The following is a 21,751-nucleotide window of genomic DNA, read 5'->3' as shown; positions in this document are numbered from 1 at the left end:
CATTCAATTGCCTCACAAATACATCCACACCTGCACTAACACACACACACACACACACACACACAACAAAGTAAACAAATATTGTAGAATAATAATTTCTCGCTTTTACAATAATGAATATTGTAAAAGCGAGAAAAAACACTTCAGACAAAAACACATATCTGTCTGTCGTAAAGAGGCGTTTTTTTTTTTTTTTTTCATTACTCTGCCAAGTAAAAAACACAATTTGCTTTGTTGTCAAAAGCTTCTGATTTACTGTTTGTGAAATGAATCCGCCTACTACACTAATGCAGGTCTTTTATTATGGTCTCGTTTCGTGAAATACGCCTACAGGAAAGTCAATGCCAATGGGAGATGTCACACTGTTTTTTCACCACTATATCATTAGTAATATGACTGCTTAAGTCCACAACCCTTTATCAGTTGAGGTGTTTAAAACCTGACAGACACAGATAGCTACCGGGGGAGATATTAATCATGAGTTTATTGATGAAAAACACTGTGAAATACAATAAATCCTCACATTTGAATAGCTGTCATTTTTGCTGGATAAACAACAAATTATTAATTGATTATTAAATTTGTTGTTGACTAATTTTCTGTTAATCGACTCACCTAGATAGCACTGGAGAATAATTATGAGTATGGTTACCAGAGTATAGTTAGTGACCAATTAAGCAGTGCTCTATAACCTTTATCTTACCTACATTTTTACCTACAACTGTACAGTAGTACTAGAGGCTGCTATAGACAAAAATCAGCAGATTGTGTCGGCCAGATCACTTTTCTCCGTTAAAAGAATTAGACTTTTCCAGACAATTCCTCTCAAGGGTGGAGCAAGAGTGCAGCGTCGTTGCAATAGGCAGTAAAAAGCACGACTTCCTTAATTGTGGCATATGGAGTCTGCTGGAGAAAGCCTGATGTCCTCCTCTGTGGATAATGGAGGGTGCTGAGTGGTGGAAAACTGCTGTAATGACTGTGGGCCTTCAACCAAATCCCCTATTCAACAGTCAGCTTAAAGCCTGCCTCACCTGCTCTGAATGCAACCCTGGACCAGCACTGTCGGAGGTGAGGTAAGAGAGGTGTGTGTGTGTGTGTGTGTGTGTGTGTGTGTGTGTGTGTGTGTAGCTTCCTTGTTCATTGTGCTCTCTCATGAGTGCCTTTATGTGAATAGGTTTATGCATGTTTGCTTGCTACTTGCTCGTTTCCCTATTGATTTTGCTTGTGTGTGTGTGTGTGTGTGTGTGTGTGTGTGACATTTCCTCCTGAGAGGGGACTGGCTGAGGTCAGGTCTAGGGAGAGCCCAACACTCCTGGACAAGCAAAGCAGGGAAGCCCTTAAGAACGGTTTCTGTCTTTCTCAGTCTCTATTTCGGTTTGTTTTTAATGTCTGACAAACACACACACACACACACACACACACACACACACACACACACACACACACACACACACACAGGAAATAAAGGTCATATGGGACACTGTCACTGCTAGGACCTCAGGGGCGGAAGAAGAGGCAGGTGTGTGTGTGTACGTTTGTGTACATGCCAGGTGGGGATTGAAGATGCAGCTGCGTCCCCTGGGGTTCACCTTTAAGGCTGCTCTCACCTGTTTCCGTGCTTTTAATACACAGCAGCAGACGGGAACAACCTAATCTGTTTTCTGTCTGCTGTCGCACAGTAAACAAAGAGACACAGGGAACCGTTTAATAATGGCATTTAGAAAATCTTTCTGTCCAAATCATCTTACACTGCTGTGATATCACTGACACACGTGGCCAGATAGACAACTTAAGTCAGACTTTTTTAGTATTTAAAGGTCCAGGGCACAGGATACCTAGCGATTAGTGGATTATGGTCTTGAAAGAAAATTTATTTGGTAGTCGAATAATCATTTAAGTCATCTTTCCAGCAAAAATGCAAAATATTTGTTAGTGGCACCTTATCAAATATGAAACGTGAAACAATAGTAAAACTAACTGACCAACTAAACTAATGCTGCTTCACGGAAATGAACGACAATATATAAACCAATACTTATTTACTTTCAAGCTCTCATCTAATTTCACATTTTTGGGCATCAAAATAACACCTCATTTAGAAACTATAGCACCAACAAACTATGAAGTAATAATGAACTCAGTGCATAAAACTATAGAAAGGTGGATGACCTTACCTATGTCCATGATAGGGAGAATAACTATATTAAAAATGAACATATTGCCTCAATTCATGTATTTATTTCAAAATATCCCTCTCGCGCCACCTGCAGGAATGTTTGAGAAACTCACAGCACTCTTCAGGAAATTTATATGGAATAAGAAATGTCCTCCAATCCGCTTATCTCTGCTTTATCTTCCATTTGATACTGGGGGGCTGAAATGTCAAAATCTTTATTGCTACTATTAAGCAACACAATTGAGAACTACGATGTTCTATTTTTCTTCTGGAGATGCTCCGTCTTGGATGGACATAGAGTCAGGTTCCTTCCTATAAGGTACTGTATTCAAGCTAAAGTACTTAAGAACACATACTGCTCATCCTATAGTTCTTAATATGGTTAATGTATGGTATGAGGTAAAAGAATATATGAACATATTCAACTCTCTGTCCTCTCTGGGGGGAGGGGGTTTGAGGATGTCACCTACGGCATTTTTTTACTAAGACAATTAATGTGGAAATAATCAGCAGATTAATTGATAATGAAAACTAATGTTAATAGCCTGAACCTCAGCTCATACTGTCTTTGGACAGGCCAAAAACAAACACTCACATCCACAAGCTTCAAACAAACAGACAAACACCTCTGATAAGTAATTATGGTTAATCTAAGAGACACGTGAGCAGGTGTAGACACACAAGTGTTACAAATGATCAAATATTTGAAATAAAAGGCCTCATTGTTCATCTTGACTGACTACGGATATACTACTTTTGATGTCTAAAAAAAAATTTTTTTTGTGGGTTATGTAATTTCATTCACCAGTTTTAAATCAGAAAATACCATGACTTGTAACTTGTATGACATTTCTATCTGTCCTTTGTAGTGACAATGATGGATATCTGCCTGCAGAGGGCAGTGTTAAATGACTTATGTTCCCATTTTGGCTGCATCCAGCTGTGATAAAATGTGCAGATCAGGCAAACATGATGGAAGCCAAATGACTGCGAAATGATATGTAAAAAAGTGTAACTGCTGAGGATGAGAGGGCAAAACACATTGTAATATTTGTATAAACATTCAGCGTGCTGTATCTGTCAGATATGTCAGTGTGTTTGTTTGATCATGATTTCTGATCTTTTTTTTCTGAGGATATGTTATTTCCCAGACTTCAAAACACAGCGGGGGAATTGTGGGCTGCATATATAGGATATCCACAGACCCTCACCTTTTATCTGCAGGGCTGTAGCCTGGGGTGAGGATTATTTGAGAGGCAAAGAGGCTAGACCGTGATGGGGGCTTTCCCCTTCAGTAAGAAGCGGTAGGGGGGAAGAAATGTAGGCAAAAGAGGGGAAGGAAAAAAGGGTGATGAGAGGGAGAAGAAGGCGAGGGTGCAGGAATAGACAAGGGGGGGATGTAGCAGTGGGAGACGTAAGGGGAAAAATTGGGAAAGTAGTAGGAGAGGGAAAGGAAGATGAGGAGATGAAAGATGAAAGCTAAGCCGAGTGTGAGATTTGCAGGAGTGAGGGGTTTAGACAGAAAGAGGAGGTGAGAGTGGAAGTGTTAGGATGAGTTTACAGCCAGCGCTCAACCATCAACCAGTAGCATATTTACAAATATGTTCTGGCATTTAAGCATTATTCTAGTAGATTTTTTACGCAAACTTATATTTAGGGTGAATTATTTTTTAATTCAAAATACAATTAAACTTCCCCTGTGGACAGGTTCTCTATCAACAATGTCAAATCTTGGCACTTTGAGATAAAGAAAATCTTGCAAATATTCCTCTCACATGCCACTTATGAGTGACAGTCTGTCGCTGTCAGCTCAGTATGCAAAATAAAGTACCAATACCAATAGAGAGGCGAAGTCCCTCCCCTTCCGGTGGACCTCATGGGACATTAATTCGTAAAAAATATTAACGGTAGTGAACGTGGAGAGGCATTTTTTTTTTTTTAATCCCGTTTGAATTGATATTCGTCAATTTAAAAGATCATTTTTCAACCGAAGAAAGTCTCAGTTAGCCGTAGGTTTGTCATATGACCACCTAGTTTTGTGTGAAACCGCTCATTGAACTACATCTCTCATCTCACACAATTTACGTTAGAGTTTAGATTCTCGGCCCAAGCCCGAGCCCGACCCGAGCCCAACCGGACCTCGGGTCGGGCTCGGGCCGTTATTTTCCGCCGCATCCTGGTGTCGGGCCGGGCCCGGGCTGGACCCTTGATTCAGCAATTTTTTTTTTTTTTTTATATCCATTACCTTATTATCCTATTTGGGTGGGGAGATAGCTATGCCATAATCAGAAATATTATATATATATATATATAGGCTATATAAAAGTAACAAATGTGTACAAAAGTTAGGCTGCAGTTACAAAATGCAGCACTTCATGCGCGGAGTCTCCTCCTCTTGCACGCATCACACCAGGAGCTTGAAGATGTAAAGAAAAAAAGAAAAACAGGAGAATTAACTTTGAGCAAGTGTGGAGGAAAGTCGGAGGTATGGAAGCAGTTTAAACAAGTCGTGGGCAGTGACAACAATATGTTGTTCATCATTGTTTTGTTTGTTTTTTTACGTTTCTTCATTCGGATCCACTTGCGATCCGTTCCATTCTAAACAAACAGCGCGGTTTACAGGCTTCGTCCTTGTTGTATTATTCTAAACAGATTTCTGCAGTTCAAACAACTCTGAATTGTAGTTGAGAACGTCAGTTATAACGGCCCACGTATTAAAAAATTGTCGGGTTTAAATCGGGCTCGGGCTCATAATTACAGTTAATGTGCCGGGCCGGGCCGGGCTCGGACGCAACGTGCTCGGGCTCGGGTAGGTTCGGGCTTGATTTTTTGGGCCGATCTAAGCTCTAATTTACGTCACCTAGGCTTGATGCTCAACTTGCTCGCTAGCTAGCTAGCTTAGCTCTGTTCCACAACACATGTCATGTTATCTTACCTGATGTGTTTTATCCAGTGAAGTGTTTTCAGCAGATAAGCAAAAGAACAAGCAAGATCTGCTGCTCATTTGAGTAACGTTACATCCCCGGTACGATACACGCAGACATCGTAGCTTCAGCGAGACGTCACCCATGCGACTTTGAAGTGTGTAGTCTTTCTAATTACATATTTTCACAGTTGTTGTTCAACAGTTTAACAGTAAACTGAGACTTTCTTGACTTGCGAAATTATCTATTAAACTGATGAACATCGTATGTGTAATTCATGGCTCAATTCAAACGGGATCAAAACATAATTTGTCTTTCCCCATTCACTACCATTCATATTTTTTCTGAGTTAAGGTCCCATGGCGGTCCACCGGAAGGGGAGGGACTTCGCCTCTCTATAGCAATGTACAAAGTCTAATTGGAAAGGAAGACAGATAATGAGATAAACCTATGACCCCTGCCTGATGCCGTACACATAGCACTACACTTAAAATGTAAAAAAAATGCAGTATTTTGTCAAACTAAACAGTTGTCCGTTTTGTAAATATCGGCGATTTCAAACCATACAAGTACCCCGGGCGGAACCTCAGCAGTGACCAGGGGAAATTATTTTAAGATATAACTATACTTAAATTATCCACGCTAACTTTGCCAATTTATCCTCTCTCATATTAAGTTTATGTGATTTAAGTCAACTTTACTGTCTATGTGATTCTATTGTTTCCTCATAAACACTTTTAATAAGACATTTATGACACTAAGGATGACTCATTGTTACTTACTGCCTGTGATTTCAAACAACACTTTGTCATTGAGGCCCAGTCTGAGTTCAGGCATCCCCGACAGGACCACTTTGAGTTTGATAGTGCCCACTATTTCACTCCGCAGGACGCTGCCATTGGCATTCACCTATAGACAGAAGAGCAGGGCGTTGTATTAAGCAAGAGAAGTATAAATTCATGCTCGGAGAACAGCATTGCGGTCACTTTTTTTATGGGTATGATATCAGCTTTACAGTCAAATCTCCACAAAGTTTACCTAAAAGTACACAAGCTTTACTGTTAGAAAATAGAAATGTGCACTTTAAGTGGCTTTTTTAAAATAATGATATGATACAGGTCAGTAGCAGCCATTCAGTTACATACAAACTCCCAGCAAGAAATGAAAGCAAGGTGTTGATGTGAAAGATGATAAAGAAACTCTGACAGCATTACAAAAAGTCCCTGGTCACAGGAAAGGAAGTGGCAGCTGCAGCTCTCAAGCAGTTCTTAAACACCTTATCAGTTTCTCTTTGACTCATAAAAACCTGCAACTGTGTGTTGAGTCGTCCTTGAGGTGTTGCTTCAAGGACAATACATTTCTTTCTTTGAGTTTAAAAGGCACCAGCCTATTCATTTAATCTGTCCTTTTTCATTTGGCTCCAGGAAACCTGAGTCCTTGTCTGTATTCCTCAGTTCAAAATATAAAATGTTCATCTAAATGGGTTTTATCATGTAGCCTAATAACATCACATTATCTGATTATTACTGTGTGTGTGTGTGTGTGTGTGTGTGTGTGTGTGTGTGTGTGTGTGTGTGTGTGTGTGTGTGTGTGTCTGCTTCACGCACGCTTCTGGGACGCGCCGTGGCGCGGCTGGTGGAATATCAAGCATTGACTTGAATGGCAGCGATTGCTCGCGGGGACTGCAGCACATCCGGAACGCAGCGCAGATGCGCCCGGTGGAAAGTCAGTCATATGTATTTAAGAGTTCCTACTTTTCTGTGTGTATGTGTACCTACAGTATGCTTCTTGTGACCTTTTTTATTGTATTGGAAAATCAACAAAACCAATAAATATATTCAATTGAAAGAAAAAAAAATCCTTATTAATTAATAATCATATAGTATTATAATAGTATAATATTATATTATATTTTCCTATATTGTAAAATATCAGAATATTCAATATTTTAAGTAAACATCATGGATAGGATAATCTCACTTCTGAGGAGGGTCTGGCTAGTCCACACAGCATTCCGGGATGGGAGAAAAACGTGCTCTGGTTTATTGGCATTTCTTTAAACCAATCACAATGGTCAGGGGCGGCGCTAAGCTCTGCACCGAGCCGCTGCAAAACAGCTTCGGGAAGGAACTTGTTTTGGTGGAACATGTGTACGTTCAAAAGTTGTTTTAGCCGTGTGAGAGAAAACTCAGATTGGACAGATAGTCTAGCTAGCTGTCTGGATTTACCCTGCAGAGATCTGAGGAGCAGTTGACCATAGTCCTCATAAATCGACCTGAGTTTAAAATTCCAACACAAAAGAAAAATGATTAATTAAAGAAAGCAGAAGGAAATGGACATTGACAAAAAGACATGCATCCGGCGGAATTTCCTGCGGCACGGGAGCAATCCCGGAAGTGGAACGTCAAGGATATAGACTATGGATAGGATGATAAGAGATGCAATACAAAACAAAAGTCTGCGATGTCAGTTACCCTTTTTGTCTTTTTGCTGTGTCAATTTGAACTTTCTGAGAATATTCTTTGTACGTTATGATGCTGACAAAACAAATATTGTCCTCACCAGGAGATTTACTGACTCAATGACGTCCATGAAAACTTCGTTCTTCCTGTACTTGATGCCCTCTGACCGCCAAGACACCGCATTCGTGACAGTGGCAGGAGGTCGAGGAGCCCCAACCTCTAATTTATGACCCTGCTGGGTGATGTACCTGAAAGAGACAAAGGCAGAAAGACATTAACATGCATCAAACTCTTTCCAAATTCAGCCTGTAACCCTGCTGGGTGGAACACCTGAAAACTCCTCATTAGGATGCTTCAGACAGAGACCGAATTTCCAATTTTGAAGAAATATCTCAACAAACGGCTGCAGTGTGAAATAATAATTCAATCTGGTAATCTCCTTTAAAAACTGGCACCTGTTGAGAAGTAATATCATAACATCTCATCAACAAAATAGCACTCGTAATTTGAAGAAATAAACAGGAACCCAATCTCTCTTAAGGAAAGCTTTTTATATGTTGTAGTATTATCACCTCATGACATAAAATAGATTTGCATTTTTTTTCAAATTGAAGAAGGTTGGTATTCATGGTGTATGAAGGCTATTCATGGATGTAATTGGAAAATGGATTTACATAAACCCATTGTGACTACAGCCACTGATAATATGACTTACATGCATTTGTTTACGTGATGCTAAACTATTCAGTGTTGCTTGGTCAAATAACACCCCAGCATCAATTAAAAGGGTTTGAGCCAACCGAAGATTAAGGAATTGGTTTGGATGCCTTAATGATGGGAATTTTAACAGGAGTCCCATCCCTTCTTTTTCACATTACATGTATTAATTTGATGCATACAAATATTGATTGGTGCAACTGCACAGTACTGTAGGTTGTCTCTTAATGTGCAAGCTAGAGAGCCCATTTGTTTTAACAATCCTCTGACTGTATCCAGGGAGACATAATGAATTGTCATGAGAATAAGAGGGAGCTGTACTTAGATAAACAACATGTGACCAGGCCTGTTTTTAACTGTTTACTTCTCCCTGCCTTTTTTTCCCTGAGCAGCTGTCTTCTAATTTATGCCACCCGATTTTCCTTGGAATATAATGTCCAAAACTGTTATTCCACTATTGGGAATGTTAATTATTTTCATGTTTTTATAATGTACAACAAAGTATCAAAATACAGGATTTTTTCATTTGGCACTTTTGGCTAAAAATAACCAAAGTCATCACCCTACAAATGACTGGCAGAGGATTTATACACTAACCTGGTAGGGCAAGAAAACAAATGGTGCTTTCAACACTTTGTTAAAAACATTCTGAATCGGTGCTGTTGACCTGCACTTGAACCTGCTGTGGAGAAGCGGCTAATATTCACAAAAGGACGGAATACAGATGTTTTGCAGCCATGTGCCTTAGATCTGCTTTAATTCATTGTCCATCAATTGCTCAAAACCAAAATGTGCGCTACTATTTTAAACTGCTAACACAAATCAACAGACACAGATTGACAGTCAAACTGTGCTATCTCTGAGGCAATCTCTTTTCTCCCTGTGTCTTTTCTTCTGACCTCTTCCCGCTTTCTCCTCTCCTATTTTCAGTTGTCCCTCACCTTCTCTCCTCCTCCAGAGTCCTGAGCATTTTCCCTAGAGTCAATGACATACTGACCCAATGTTCCACACAGATCTGCTGTCCTCATGTTCCTCTTTTACAAAAAAAAGGGGGAAAGTGCAAAGCCAGCAGAATAGCAAACACAGAAACAATGCCATGTTGATAACTTCAAATGAATTCAATGTTTTGTGACTGTATCTGTTTGGAAATTATGAAACCCCACCAAAGAAATCTGCCTGCAACAAGGTGGGTGACGTGGTACCACCGCTGAAATTGTGTTAATGCAGACAGGGTACTAATTTTGGAATGCCATTGTGCTTGTGATTCATATCACCAATGTCACATATGATGTCCCATGTGTATGTGTATGTATGAGGTCTTCCCTTTCAGTCGACTAAATACAGCAACAGGAATCTGTGTTTCATATGCAGTGTCTAATTTGAGAGATGGGCTGCACGTAGCTATGCACAAGTCAAACAGCGTGGGCATTAATACTGTGTCTGTCTTGCTCCAGACTCGTTTCCAGGTTGCACTGTGCTTCTGCTAACCACAATGGCAAAACTCATACCAACATGCACTGTTACCACAGGGGGAAGATATCAAGGTTATAAGGAGAGAGGGCGTTTTGTGTCGATTGCAAAGCCCACTGAGGCACATTTGTGGTTTTGGGCTACATGAATGAAATTGACTTGACCACAAGTTTGCACTTTTCTGGAAAATTGAGTCATTTGAAATCTCATCTGTAATATTAGTGGTATATCTGTGCCATTGATTCAACCGTTTAAAAGTATATGAACTCAAAATACTGACGTAATCAGTTTTTACTAATTGTTGTGTTGTTCCTTCTGTTTTTTTTCTTTTCATTTAATTTCAAAACACTCACATATCATGAAGTTTTAAGTTGACATGGTGAACTTGTTAGTAAAAAGTTACTTATTTACACATCCAGCAGTTACAGAATAATGTTATAATTAGGGATGTCCTGATCAGGTTTTTTTGCCCTCGAGTCCGAGTCCAAGTCATTTGATTTTGAGTATCTACCAATACCGAGTCCCGATCCGATACTTCTATAATATATAAAAAAAGAATAAAGAAGAGCGAAAAAACAGATCTAGGATGTTCCTTATTTTTTATTTAATTCACCTTATTTTAACATTCAACAACTCTGTTAACAAACAGAGCACTTCTGTTACATATCTCACAGTTTGCTATGGCAACATTGTTGTCATCAACTTTATAATACCTCCAGACCGCAGACATACTCGGGCTTTCCGCTTCAAGCTGCTTCCGTGTTCTACTTTGCCGGCATTTAACCAATAGCGTCTCTGCAACAAAGTGATGTCATGCCGCACGCGTTGCTGTTTCTGTGTGGAGTTAAAAGGGTCTAACTCTGTGCCACCGCATAACTATAGATGGGTTAAAAAATAATGAGAATAGATATACATATATATCCGAGTCCTGATCGGGAGGTAACGTCCGATTCCGATCGAGTCTGAAACCACGTGATCGGGCCGATTTCCGATCACGTGATCGGATCTGGACATCCCTAGTTATAATCCATTTGAAGTCATGTTTCTGGCCTTCAGATGAAGGTAAGTCCAATTGTTACTGTCTTTTAGCTATGTCTTTGGTGGGAAATATTTTGGTGGGAAACATCTAGTTGCTAAATTTGTCTGTTTGCTGTTTGGTGCTGAGCAGGAAGTGTACAGTGGGTTTTTAGAGCTTTTTCACTGAAAAACAGCAGCCTGCTGTTGCAGAATACGACGCTATAAGACCAGTGAGAGTGAACCCAAACAGTAAAACTGCGGTCCGAACAGCTAAACAATGAGCTGAAACTTGATGTAAAGCTCTGTGAAGCTCTGTGAAGCTCATCACTACGAGTGACCCCTTTCACACTGTCACTAAATTGAGTCAACTCTTAGCTTAGCCAAGCCTCATGACCCATTAAGCCAATCAAAGCCGAATACACTAACACAAAACAAACTTAAAAAGGTCTTGATTTCAGTCCAACTGTACATGTCCTATCTAAAGTCAACAACAAAAAATACTAAATAAACAAGTTTAAGATTGACTGACGGATTGAGGCAAAATGTTTTCCCTAGATTTCTGTCCCAGTTCCTCCCACCTAAAGGGTCTTGAATGCATGTTGACACATAGCAAAGTCAGACAGTGCTGGGAGATAAAAGGCAGCAACAAGTGGGCTTGAGATCGACGTTGGATTGGCTTGTTGTGTTGCTTTGCTGCTTGTTCTGTTTTGCCCTCATTCTCCTCAGAAATGCTAATGAGAGGATCTGGAAGTACAGCGGGGTTGGCAGCAAACTGACAGATTAGCATAACAATAGCAATCACAACAAACACACACAAATGCAGGTTCATACAAACACACACATGAACACATTCACATGCATCCCCTCAGTCTCACTTACTCAGTCTCTTGCATCCACACACCCACACCCACACCCACACCCACACACCCACACCCACACACCCCCCTTTCTTCATTAGAGGAGTCTGTTGCGCAGGGGTCACACAGAGGCAGATACAACAAAGGCAGAAGGAAATAAGAAATAAACAAAAAGGAAATGCCAGGAAAGTAAAGTAATCTGAGGGAGAATAAAGGATAGGAAGAGACCACTGCTCGGCTTCTGTGAGAGGAGACAGAAACCACAGAGCGAAGAGTTCAGATGTCACTGGAGACAGAGAATGAGGTATAGACAAAATGTCTTTGAGAGACGGATTCAGCAGATTTACTTCAACAGTACTTATTAATGCAGAATATATACACACAATCAATATTGATGAATTTAAAGCAATAGTGTGTTACATTAACAAGTAAAGAGTCAATGTAGGTTTGAAATCACACACACACCTCTGCCAAGCCTTGCTGACACAAACAGCATCAAATGAATCATCAATTACATAACGAGAAAATGCCCAATTACTTTTGAGACATGAAAATGGTTAACAATGTACCATACAAATATGAAAGTTTCAAATATAAAGTGTATCATTAATTAGAAGCAACACTGATCACGTGCACACAGAAACACGTTATTTTGGTATTGTAAAGTGAATTTTTAGCCTTTCCCTGGAAACAAATGCCTCTCAGAGGAAAACAACCCTGTGTACACTGTGAACACAAAGCACTTGTGAAGCCCAAGAATAGTTGCTTCAGTTCATTTCACTTGCTGAATAAAGTTCTCCCATTCATTAAAGCTTTAGTCACCAGCTGTACGTTGTTGAATGAAAAACAACAAATAAAGCCACTGGCACTTCAAACAGAATCATTGCGTACTCCCATCTCTGCTGGTCACTTACAGTGTGACACACAAAGCCGTTATCTCACTGAAAGACTTTTATGTTGTGTTCCCTGATGGATGATACAGGTACCACTTGAGCTAATGTGGTTACATTAAAATCAGACTGGAGTGCTTTTGTGCATTACAGCCTTTGAGAGTTTGAAACTTTAACCTTAATCAGTTGGATTAATGTTACACTTAAAATGCCTAAACACAGTGCCAACGCACATCATTGATACAAGTTTTGTCAAATATAAAAATGTGGGTTTTTTTGGGGGTTTTTTGGTTTAGGAAAAACTTATAAAAAAAATTATGAACTGCTTCATTTTGTCAATATTAGTCACCAGTATGATTAGGCATTAACATATTGACACGGCAATCCGCAATGTTTTCTTACTCTTGTAGGATCTTGCTATCAGTTGTCTGCGGAAAACCAAAGTCCATCACTTCGTCCATCAGCTCGTACACTGTCACAAAGTTGTCACGAATACTCTCCTCCTCAAGCTCCTTAAAGTACTCCTTAAATACCTACAGACACAAACAGTCAGATGTTATATTATAGAAAGTTGTTTGGCTGTACTTTTTTCATTGTGTGTTGGTAAGAAAATTGTACAGTTTACGGCATCTGCTGAAACAGCCAGTGAAATAAGAGGTGTAGTTGCACCTCATGTTGTCTGGTGATAATCAAATCGCAATCACAGAAAAAGCATACTATGATCACTAAAAATACTAATTTCTGATTGGTCCCTATTTAAATAGTATAATCTGCTATCTCGGTTTAAACCGCAGGTAACTTTAGCAACAAAAGGTGTGTTTCATGCTACATTAACAGTAATGTAAGTGAGTTTAAACAAACAAGCCACAAACAAACTTTAAAAAATGTATGACAGGTAAGTGACTATATGGGGTCATGAGGTGTCAGCACATCATTTTTCCTTTAAACCAAGACCCCTTGATGAGCATTTTTGCCGATACAGAACCTGACCTCCGCCAACATGATATGTATAATCACATAACAACAATTAAATCTGAACACAAGTAGCAAGTAGAAGTTAAAGATTTTGGATTTAAGTCTCAGAAAACAGACACACCTGGATAATTTTATAAAGAAAGGAGTACACCAGGGCAGCGTTGGCATTCTTCTTCGTCAATGCCACCACTGAAGACCAGACTGTTAAGAAACAACTGTGCATCTACAAGTGACAGTATTTGAGCTAAAAAAAAAAAAGTTCTGAACCAGAAATGGACAAGATGGAGACATGTAGTGCAGAAACAGTGGGTGGTTATTAGATGAATGCAATGAGATAAAAAGTTAGCAGAATGCATCACAGTCGCAAGCAATTGAGAACATGGCCACATGGGGGTACAACAGCACAGTTGTCTAATGCGGTGCACTGGTTATCCCACATACTCACAGCTGCAATATCATGCCGAATTAATAATGTGTAAGAAAGTTTGACTGCCCAGTCTTGCATGAGAGGAGGATATACAGTGCATAACACATCACAGTGAATATTTTCAATTTTTTCAATTTTTCAACTGGCTGTGAAACATGATGAGATGAAACAGAAGCTGAGAAGCTGCCTGCTGCCGAGACCTGAAGCACAGGACTTCTTATGGAGCTGGAGACAGCTAAGGGAAAAGGCCATTCAGGTATATATGTTAGGGGCTGTAAATCTCTGCTACATTTTATATTTACTCATTTTTTTTCTGCAGATATGACTGTTGGGAAGGCTGTAAGATTACAGTAGAAAGACATGAACTCAAATGGATACAGTAAAGGTTGCTGTGTTTGATCCACAGGAAGTGTGTGGAGCCATGGGTGACCAGAGGTGTCATCTCAGCATCCTCTTCTCTCTTCATCAGGATGGGCATAAAGTGGTCAATCTCATTCATGTCCATGTTCCCCATGTAGTTACGGCAGATTAGCACCTGGATCCAGAATGTTAAGAACAAAATATAGAGGCAGTAGACATTATTATGGAGATACCAAACCTGAGCACTCAAACTTCAACATGTTTCAAGAGCCACTGGCTGACTACAAACCCTAACCTCATGGAAGGAAATAGCAACATTTTCCAGGTTCATCGCACAAGGAAATGTGCAAACTGAGTTGCCAACTTCTGATGATAAATGGTGAATGACCACCTTCTCAACATGAAAGATATTCAGACTTTAGCAAAGCTCGAGTGATTCTCAGGTTTGAAATTATAGCAAACAGAGGGGCGGTACACCACTGTGGTTCAGTCTGAAAAATCTCAACAACTATTGCATCAATTTTGTATAGACTTTACGGATCCCCTGACTTTTTTTAGTGCCACCATGTGGTTTTGAGCTAAATGACAACAATTATTCAATCGATTGCCATGAAATCTTTTCCATACATTGATATCGCCTTCAGGATGAATTGTAATTCTCTGACTTTTTAGTGCCAACATCAGGTCAAACTTTCAATCTGTCCAATACTTTGTTGTGTGACCAAATAACCTGCAAAACTAATGACATTCCCATCAGCCTCAGCTGTACTTTGTCTTTAGTGCCAATTAGTGCAAATGTTTCTGCTAGCAAGGCTGTACACAGACTGTAGTCTTGTTTCAAAACAACCACTTTCCATGTGGGTATTTGACCTCTTCTTTGTTAGTGAGTCCCTACATTTTCCAGAATAGCTTTCACCAACTCTCTGAAAAGAGTGAGAACCTGTTTGTAATAAAAGGTGGGTGTGGGCTTATAAATACAGCTAGCTAGCAATTATTTGTGGACATGTCTATGATTGCAGTCTTTCCCAATACTTAAAAAATAGAGCCTCTTATGACCTGCGTATATGAATTTCTGCCTTTGAAAGGTTGAATGTCAGTGCAAAACAACAAAAAGATGATGATCAAGTTTCACTGCCAATAGCACTTGTGTTAAATCATGGATTAAAAGTGAGGACAACATAACAGAAATGTACATGTTTTTATCACAGAATTGCACAATTGTAATGTATTTTTTAAATTAATCTTGATATTATTGAAGATTCACTTCATTTAGCCCTGAGAAACCGCCACACCTCCTAATGTTAGTAGAAACACACGCAACAAGATGAGTCAGCAGTCTTGCTAGAGTCCGGAACAGAGTGAAGTGAAGAAAGAGAACAAAGCTTCTACGCTTGAGAGATCTAGATGACACACACTCACACTCACACCTCACTATTTTTGTGGGGACCCGTCATTGACATAATGCATTCCCTAGCCCCTTACCCTAACCTTAACCATCACAACTAAATGCCTAACCTTAACCCTTATCCTCACCCTAACCATAACCTAATTCTATCACTAATCCTAAAACCAAGTCTTAACCCTTAAACAGCCCTTTAAAGTTGTGGGGTCCAACATTTTGGTTTTTGGACCTCACGAATATAGTTAAACAAGAACACACACACACACACACACACACACACACACACACACACACACACACACACACACACACACACACACACACACACACACACACACACACACACACACACACACACACACACACACACACACACCCCTTCCCCCCTTTCTTCATTAGAGGAGTCTGTTGCGCAGGGGTCACACAGAGGCAGATACAACAAAGGCAGAAGGAAATAAGAAATAAACAAAAAGGAAATGCCAGGAAAGTAAAGTAATCTGAGGGAGAATAAAGGATAGGAAGAGGCCACTGCTCGGCTTCTGTGAGAGGAGACAGAAACCACAGAGCGAAGAGTTCAGATGTCACTGGAGACAGAGAATGAGGTATAGACAAAATGTTTGCATCAATAAAAAGCTCTGAAGAGTCCTGGAAAGAGATATGCAGAGGTTTGCTTTGTCGTTCTGAAAGTAACCTTTGAGAGACGGATTCAGCAGATTTACTTCAACAGTACTTATTAATGCAGAATATATACACACAATCAATATTGATGAATTTAAAGCAATAGTGTGTTACATTAACAAGTAAAGAGTCAATGTAGGTTTGAAATTAGTGCTGAAACAATTAATGGCTAGTTCAGTTGACTGGAAATTAACATGTTTTCAATTGGATGACTGATTAAGCCATTAATTAAGTTAAAAAAAAAGAAAGTTAAAAACATTTTCTTATTTCAACCTTTTTTTTTTTTCTTTTTTTTTTTTAAAATGTGAGGATTAGCTGATTTTCTATGGTTTATATAATTGGAAACTGAATATCTTTTGGTTTTGGACTGTTGGCCAGACAAAAAAAGGCAATTTGACAACATTATCTTGAGGGCTTGGAGAAAGTGTGATGGTTTTTCGCTTATTTCTGACATTTTGTAGACTAAATAATGAATTACTAATTGTTTGCAGCCCTTTTTAAAATGCACCATTGATAAATTAAAAATGGTTCAAAACAACAAAAAGCTCATCCACACTATACCCACACTGCACCTAATGAGGGCCTAAAGAACATTGCAATGGGTTAAAAAGCAAAACAAACACTAGTAGTGTTCATAGCGGTGCCACCAACAACTATTTACCAGTGCACTGTCACTGGTAAATAGCCTAAATAAAAACAAAATACAAAACGAAGAGCTGTAGCTCCATTCCAACCACCAATGTATGACTGAAATGTTCAACCTTACACATGTTTAAAAGTCACAAAGGGATTCTCAATCCAGGGATTTAGTTATTGGGTCACACAAGGCACTCGTGACTGTTTACAGTGTGTGAAATCAATAGGAACCACTCACTGTTGACCCTTTAAGGGAACTGGGTAACCAGAAAACCCTCATTGGAAGGCAAACAGTAACAGAAAAAACTCTACTAATTCAAATCAGTTTGTATCACTCATCAACGGTTTAGAAAACAATCACAGTGCACATCTTTAAGCATAACTCCATTATCACTCTGAGTCGATTCTTTGTAATTGTTTCTCATAATGTATATGTAATCGTATTGTATGTTTATAACTTTTTTGCTGCTTCTTGGCCAGGACTCCCTTGAAAAAGAGGTTTTTAATCTCAATGGGACTTTTTTCCTGGTTAAATAAAGGTTAAATAAATAAAAATAACGGAATACTGATCATGTTTTAGAGCAGGAGTGTCGAAATCAACTTCACTAAGGGCCACACTGGAAAATGAGAATTACATTAAGGGCCAGACATGTTTGACATGCTTTTTTTCAACCGAAAAGTTGAAAAATACCTTTGACTGTATTATTTGTGTCTCATATAGCTTTCTCACTAACAGTTTGGTCGACATAAAACCCTAAAAAGTCAGCAAAAAAGTTCCTTAGCCATCATCATTTACAACAACCTGTTTCACAGTCTGAATATGTAAACTCTCTGGTTCTATGGCAATTTCTGAGTCTCAAAGTCTGCAAATCTGCCAAATTCTGCTTTGAGTGTTGCACAACTGCAGTCTGTGAAACAGTTTCCTGTCTTTTTGGTTTGGCTCACAACTAGGTGGGCCAAAATCTATTGTGAACGTAAATTGATATGCGGGCCGGATCAAAATTTGCGAGGGGCCGAATTTGGCCCATGGGCCTTGAGTTTGACACGTGTTTTAGAGTGACTTGCATACTGTAGAGCTGTTAGGAGTTACTTGTTGATGAAATAATGGCACATTGAAGGCTGCAAAAAGACGCCACTGAGTTAGTCCATCAATTGCAACCATTTAACATTGTGCATGCCCACAGTGCCTCTTTATCGCAACAGCTAGATGTTCATTGTTGCATAAGACTCCCAATTCAAACAAAACTAAGAGTCAACATGCATGCTAGCAGCTGTGTGAGGCTGTGAGGCGGTGCAATGAGCTCACAGTGACAATGCTAACACACTGATGTTTAGCTGATATATAATGTTTATCATGTTCACTATCTTAGCTTCCATCTCACCATCTCAAATGTTAGCATGGTCCCATTTGCTAATTAGCACTAAACACAAAGTATAGATAAATCTGATGGGAATGTAATTTGGACATAAAGTAATACAAATTTAAACTTTTTGGCCTGATGATGATGATTTATTTTCTGGGCACCACAAATGTCTGTAAAATATGTTATGCTGAGCCATGAAACAGTTGTTAAAGTTCTCATATTATGCTTTTTGGCGTTTTCCCTTTCATTTATTGTGTTATATATCTTTTTTTGTGCATGTAATAGGTTTACAAAGTGATAAAGCCCAAAGTCCACCCCAAAGGGACTTACCATCTCCAACAGAAAACACTGTTCACAAACTGCTCCAAACAGCTCTATTGTAGTCCAGCCTTTACTTCCGTGACGAACATGCGTCACTTTGTAACACACGTTCAAATGCTCACCTAGCTGCTAGCATGGCACGCCCTCATACTCTGCTTCTGACTGGCTAGTAGTCCTTACCTAGCTACTGCTTATGTGCGACTCCCAACAAAGATGGTACAGAAGTAAGATGTCTCACTCTGTAGCTAAAACAAAGAGCTCAACACACAGGGTGAAAAGAGGAGCTGCAGCAATGTGTAGTACAACAAATATATGGTGTTTTTTGAAAATTAAACAATGTAAACCTATTCTGATATAACCTCTAAACACAATTATGAACCTGAAAATGAGCATAATATGAGCACTTTGAGATATTTCAGTCTGGACCAAAGTGGTGGCCATCCTAAGAGCGTGGCTAAAAATAAAGAATAAACTAATTGAACTGATGAAAATGATTGAATTCTAGCACATTTACACTATATAATGTGGATGCATGTGCACTGTCACTGGTAAATAGCCTAAATAAAAACAAAATACAAAACGAAGAGCTGTAGCTCCATTCCAACCACCAATGTATGACTGAAATGTTCAACCTTACACATGTATACATCTCGTTAATGGAATGTGCTGCTACTATTACAACCCAAAACACTGGGAACAAATGATGCCATGCTGATTTCAATAGCCTGACATTTCAGTCTAGATAGCCGGTCTCAGCAGCCAGCAGTGTGCGGTCTAGTGCCCAGGAGTTACAACTTAGAGGGGAGGGGACCTGAGGGTGGAGGGATAACAGCCAGGGGACTCTATGGACTCTGTAGTAGCTGTGTTTTGTCAACTGTGTCTAGAAATGTGTGTACTGGAGTGACCGGTCTACCTGTACATGATTGGTTTTGGTTGATATCTAAGATATTGCCTATATAACTATTTTTCATATTTGGTATTTTTGGATATTTTAACCCTGTTCTGCACATGTAAGTAGATTTTTAATTGCAACTAAAATACAACAGTAATAGAGTAAAGGAGAGAGGCCTTCACGTCAGGACAGAGGAAGGGAGAAGACTGACTTGCCCCAGGGCAGAGATAGATAGATAGATAGATAGATAGATAGATAGATAGATAGATAAGGAAAGAGAAAACCTTTAATCTGTATCAGACATGCAGGCTATGAGGGTCGGATTCTGTTCCCTGATGGGTATTGTCAAGTGCATAAGACTTATTCAGCAATTCCTTTTCTTGCCCTAAAATAAATTAACCCTGTGAGGTTTAGCCTAGATTTTAAACCTGAGTTTTGCAGTAATTAGTGAAGGTAGTGAAAATTACCAATCAACCAAAAAACCAAACACCAACCAAAAAAATCACAATGGATTTTAGAGAATGTTTAGAACTGTAGGCCTATTTCAAAAACAGTAATTTTCAGATACTATCAGGAGGCACCCGAGGATTATTTTCATTATTGTTAAAACTGCCAGTTACGTTCTCATAAAGTTTTAAATGTCAGAAAATTGTAAAAAATGTGCCCAAAAGAATTTTGCAGAGTGTAAGCAAAAATGCAAAGAAAAAAATCACCGGTTCCACCCTCTCAAATGTAAATATTTGCTAGTTTCCTTAGGCTTCGGGCAGTTAGGCCAACCGAATATATCTTTTGGTTTTGAACTGTTGGCTAAACAAATACATCACCTTGTGCTCTGGGGAACAGTGTTTTTTCACTATTTTCTGACATTTTATAGACATTGATTAATCAAGATTTCTTTTTTCAGATTGTTTTTAATGGTTGGTTCCAGCCCTAAATGATATTTGATTAAAGTAGCAAATCCTCATATTTGAAAAGCTGGTACCAGATAATGTTTGGTATTTCAGATTTTAAAAAAAAAAGACATTAAATGATTTGTCAAAACTGTTGCAGGTAATCAATTTATCAACTAATTGTTTCAGCTCTTGATACTGTAGCCTACACGTGCCTAAAATGTAGGTTAGTCTCTCAAAATGCATCTCTAATATAGGCTAGAGAAATCTATTGTCTAGACACAATTTTGGCAATATGTTTTGAAGAAATCCTATCACGTTAAGTAAGCCACTGTCGTTTTTTTAAGTGATTCCCTTTTGGGGGGTGCAAAAAGTAACGTTAAAGTTTTTAAACTTTGAAGTAGGACGCGTAACACAGGTTACAGAAAAAGGCTGCATCGCTGAATAAGAACAAGCCCTCTGTGTACTCAACATTGGTGAAACGAGTTTGGCCAGCTGAGGCTCTGTTCCTGACTGCTCTCTAGGTTACAGGGCACAGACAGTAGTTGTAAGTTAGCCTGTCTTTACTAGGAAAAGTAACGTTAACTAAGTATGCTATTCTGGCATATCGTCTAACGTAACAGCCTACTACAGTGCATCAATGGAAATATCCTTTCTGGACTATAGCTACATATTTTCATGTAGCAGGTGCTTCGTTGGTAACCCTGATGTTAACTTCCCCAACAACAAGTCGCCACGAACTTACCTTTCCCTTCAGGTCGAGGATAAATATCGCCGACGCCGACATCTTGGTGGAGACAATTCAGAACAAGAACAATAATTAGCCTAGATAATATCTGGGTCCACTGTAAGATTTGGCTCAGTTAAGGGGGATAGTATTCGCTCCCATCATTCTCCTCTCCTCCACTCTTCAGTCGTTGCGTTTCACTGCAACTCGCTGCTTTTCCGGAGCGGAGCATCAAGCTAGCCGGAGTCGCAGAAATACAACTTCCGGCGGTTATTGAGGGATTCACACAATATTAATGGCGTAAAGAAGCTAACTGCGTAGCCTATATTTATGCAAGTAGCCTACTGTATTTGAGTCATTTTAAAATTAGCTCCAACCAAAGAAATACATGTTTTACTATGGCTCCAACATTTAGACCTAAGCACTGCTTATCTGTGATTGCATCTTACTTTTGATAGCCTACATAAATCCCATTTCATTACAAATAGCTTTTGTACTTTTAAGTAAACATTGTAATGATCAGGGTGCAAAATTAACTTTTTTGTCCACAAGCCAAATGGCTAGTG

General features: G+C 39.2%; 1 protein-coding gene across 1 annotated transcript in view; it reads right to left on the bottom strand.

Moving 5' to 3' along the window:
• ap1m3 (adaptor related protein complex 1 subunit mu 3) overlaps positions 1-21,448 on the bottom strand; it is a 32,566-nt gene extending 11,118 nt beyond the window's left edge. Inside the window, exons 1-6 of the mRNA XM_031283938.2 lie at positions 21,204-21,448; positions 14,294-14,450; positions 13,610-13,677; positions 12,916-13,046; positions 7,663-7,810; positions 5,883-6,009 (exon numbers count right to left, since the gene is read on the bottom strand). Of these exons, the coding sequence (XP_031139798.1) occupies positions 5,883-6,009; positions 7,663-7,810; positions 12,916-13,046; positions 13,610-13,677; positions 14,294-14,450; positions 21,204-21,245 (673 nt within the window). The 5' untranslated portion in view covers positions 21,246-21,448. The remainder of the gene's footprint in view (positions 1-5,882; positions 6,010-7,662; positions 7,811-12,915; positions 13,047-13,609; positions 13,678-14,293; positions 14,451-21,203) is intronic.
• Positions 21,449-21,751: the final 303 nt, after the last annotated feature.

This window comes from Sander lucioperca, chromosome 11, assembly GCF_008315115.2.
Source record: "Sander lucioperca isolate FBNREF2018 chromosome 11, SLUC_FBN_1.2, whole genome shotgun sequence".
Classification (NCBI taxonomy): Eukaryota; Metazoa; Chordata; class Actinopteri; order Perciformes; family Percidae; genus Sander; species Sander lucioperca.
This window is presented reverse-complemented; position numbering and strand designations above follow the sequence as displayed.